The sequence below is a fragment of the Primulina huaijiensis genome, chromosome 4 (assembly GCF_012295235.1).
Source record: "Primulina huaijiensis isolate GDHJ02 chromosome 4, ASM1229523v2, whole genome shotgun sequence".
NCBI classification, from domain to species: Eukaryota; Viridiplantae; Streptophyta; class Magnoliopsida; order Lamiales; family Gesneriaceae; genus Primulina; species Primulina huaijiensis.
In genome coordinates this window covers 18,790,868-18,794,854 of record NC_133309.1, presented here as the reverse complement: position 1 = coordinate 18,794,854, position 3,987 = coordinate 18,790,868, and the positions used below count along the sequence as shown (strand labels likewise).

Here is a 3,987-nt window from a genome sequence, read left to right as displayed (position 1 = left end):
GCTCTTAAAGAAACTGAATAGAAGCGGCACAATTACTTATGTTGGTGACTGTTCAAATTTTTGGACACATTTCAGTCCAAGATTGATTTGAATAAAACATGTGTACGTGCTGTGATTGTGAATAAGATTCGGTTGGACTACGTGGAGCCACGTTGCCAATCACTATTCAATGAATGACAATAATAAATGCGTAATTTTAATAGTCACATCACTTAATGCAGAATTATTTATCGATAACCAGTCAACCTATATGATAAGATCAGTTAAGTCAATAATTGAGTGATCAGTTAATAACTGAATCAGTTCAGTTGAAGACCAACTGACAATTGTCTTATCAGTTAACAATTTAAAATCGACATTCCCCCATAAATAAATGCATATAATTAAAGAGAGTGAGAGAATCTCATCCTCGATGAAATAATTGCATCTGTTTGACTGATATCTCTTCATCTTATTCTGTTTCTTCAGTTAGAGTCTGTCTATAAATAAGATCAAACTTATCAGATTTAAAATATTTTAGTAGATAATATTAATCAAGCGCAGATGGACAAAGCAAGCAGTTCCAATAAGCCCAATCCTGCAGAAAGGCTTTCATTCGGGGAAGCTTGGAAGAAAGATATCGAAGATTTTGTCTTTGATAAAGTAATGTCCACCTGGACGAAAATTCATGACTTGCAGACTATCCAGAGAGATAAATTAGTTGTCACTGATGAACAGAAGGCAACTGAAATCAAATATAAGCGGCGTCTCTCCGTCATTCATACTTCAGACCTTGTAACTGATGAAGACTTGATACTTAGCAAGGAGTATAGAGTTCTGGACAAAATTGCCTTTACAGAAGATTGTAGGAAAATTTCCGAGGAGATGTCCCCATGGTTATTATCCCTTTTGCTAAATGCAGTAGAAATAGAACTAAACCGTGCAATAGCAGCTAGGTATTATCAATAAAATTTATATTTCGATTCGTTTTTATTTATTGGTTTTACTGCTGTATTTTCTGCAATCTAACTAATACTAACTGAATAATAATTAGTAACAACAGAATATCCACTGACTAACAAGACTAGCTGACATAAAATAATCCAACTAAGATTAAGACAAATCAATTAAACCAAGAATATTACGAAAGTAAGAAAACTTAGTCTCTGGTAATGGTTTGGTGAAGATGTCAGCCGCTTGTTGTTCAGTTGAAATGTACTCCAGCCTGATTGCCTTCTTTAGAGCATGGTCCTTGATGAAGTGATGTTTGACATCAATGTTTTTGGTCCTGGAGTGAAGAACTCTATTATATGTTATCGCAATTGTGCTTGTATTGTCACAAAAGATTGGTGATTCTTCTGCAACGACTCCATAATCTTTCAGTTGTTGTTGAATCCAGAACAGTTAAGCGCAGCAACTTCCAGCAGCTACATATTCTGTTTCAGTTGTAGAAGTTGCTATGGATGTTTGCTTCTTGCTGAACCATGAAATCAGTCTGTCTCCTAGAAACTGACATGATCTATTGGTGCTTTTACGATCAAACTTACATCCTGCATAATCTGCATCTGAATAGCCAACTAAATTGAAAGATGAGTCCTTAGCATACCATAAGCCCACATTTTGTGTGCCTTTAAAATATTTCAATATGCGTTTGGCAGCTGAAAAATACAATTGCCTAGGATATGCCTGAAATCTAGCACAAATGCAAACGAAAAATACAATATCAGGACAACTAGCAGTTAGGTATAATAAAGAACCTATTAAAAATTTGTAGAGTGCTGTCTTAACTGATATTCTCCATTTATCTTTATCTAATTTAATTGATGAGCTCATGGAAGTATTTGCAGCTAAAGATGTCTCCATGCCAAATTTTTTAAGCAGTTCATTCGTGTATTTTGTCTGACTGATAAAAGTACCAGTTTCTAGTTGCTTCACTTGCAGACCAAGAAAGTACGTCAATTCACTCATCATACTCATCTCAAATTTTTCCTGCATTAAATTGACAAATTTCTCACATAATTTCTTATTCTCTGGGCAGTATTCTCATTACCTTTAAGGCAATTTCACAATTACAGTAAGTTTTACCTAAAGCAGGAATTTCAATAACAATACTATTGAACCATTCATCAATCTCTTTCAGGGTTTCCCCTAGTTTCATTTTTGCATTGTCAAATTTTTGGATGGAAACGTTGAGCTTGTTATGTTTGGTTTCGGTAATCTCCTCGCACAATTGAGTCAGCTTCACCCAGTCCTCTTTGGCGGTTGTGCATGTCTTTATTTTATTGAACATGTTCTTGTCCAATGTCATGTACAGAATGTATTTGGACACATTGTCAAGATTGGCCTTCTTCTTATCCTCGGTGGTCCATTCTGATATATGTTTTTCTACCATCTGAGATAATTCTTCTATTATAGCAATAATTGTATAGTCTTTGAGGATCTTAATGGGACCGTAAATATTGAGATACCACATGCCATCATCTCGTGTAGATAAACATGCATGCATGTGAAATTTCAAATTATCATAATCTTCTTTTGAGAACATAGGAATTTTGTTGAAAGAATCTATCTGAGATATATCACAGATCGAGAAAAACCCCCTACCACTTGTTAGGATCATGGATGTGTTTCAAGGATGTGAATAAACACTTTAAAAATTTCTTTTAAACATTGACAAATGATGCGACCGATCTTGATGGGGTTAACTATACAAGACCTGATTTTTTTCAACTCTTAAAAACAGTCGGACCATAAATAGTGCGGAAAATGTTCCGAGAATTCTTATGATACTTTTATACTCAAATATAAAATGGCAACATGATAAATAAGTGCAGTAAATGAAATGATATAAGGATTTTTATGGATATTAGGAGACTTAAGCTCCAACGTCATCTCTTCTTCCACTTAATATAGATTTTACTAGAAGACTTTGGTTTTACGGCTCTTTGTAACAACATGCTTCAACCTTAGGACTTATCCACTACCTAAGTTGAAACTCCTATTTAACTTTCACCAACGGTTGAGACAACAAGTTTCATAACCAATAAAACACAAATATATAGAAAAAATGAATCCTCAAATTCAAATTTTTGAGCAACTCATAAATTGATCTTGATAGAAATAGTGGAGTAGTTGACATACGTTCTAAATGATCCATGATGATCTGATAAATGTTTTTTGAAGCGAGCTTGAAAATCGTGTTGCATGATAAGGATCCTTTCTATGAGTGTGAAAGGTGCCTAGAAATCTTTCATAGAATGCAAGCTTGAAAAAAATAAAGTTGTTTCGAATGTATGTCAAAAATCGTGTTGCATGATAAGGATCCTTTCTTATCATCTTCTATTTATATTTCTATTTGCATTTGTCTGTTTTAATGTTCGATTGTAGCTTATTAATACAAAATCATTATTGTCACAATCCTTTCTATGTTCATACCACACTTCTATAAATGAACAATCTGGCATTTATCAAATGTGGAAAGAAACGGCCGTTGATAGCAAAAAGTAATTGTCTCCGAGTTGTGTCATTTTAGGAAAACATTATAATCTTATTAATGTCTTATTGTAGTGCATGATTACTCCAACAAATTTTCTCATAAATTAGGTAGGATTATTGTAAGATGTGTATCTTAAATATGAAGATATCTTACTCAACTGATTTCAAATATGCTTCGATAAATTGAACGGTTGTGTGGTCATATGCCACAGACTTATAAGCTCGAGCAATTGAATAGATCATACATGCTGTTAAGGCTTAAACCAGTTAAATAGCTTTACATCTTGAGACCGGTTGAATGACTTCTTCTAAATCTTCAATAGAACGGTCGAGTGCCTATAATACATGGAAAAGTAGCTTGATCTAGTACAATAAGTCATTGTTTATTATCATCAAAACTAAGAAATCTAACACAATTCAATACACTGCATTTCATTAGTAGCATCCATCATAAAATGTACATCGTTGTCATCATCAATTTGAAGATGCACTTTTACACAATGTGATAAGAGT

General features: G+C 33.7%; 1 protein-coding gene across 1 annotated transcript; it reads right to left on the bottom strand.

Annotated features, from left to right (window-relative positions):
* Positions 1-2,002: 2,002 nt before the first annotated feature.
* LOC140974939 (uncharacterized) lies at positions 2,003-2,371 on the bottom strand. The gene has a single exon (XM_073438431.1). The coding sequence runs from the start codon at positions 2,369-2,371 to the stop codon at positions 2,003-2,005; it is 369 nt and encodes a 122-aa protein (XP_073294532.1).
* Positions 2,372-3,987: the final 1,616 nt, after the last annotated feature.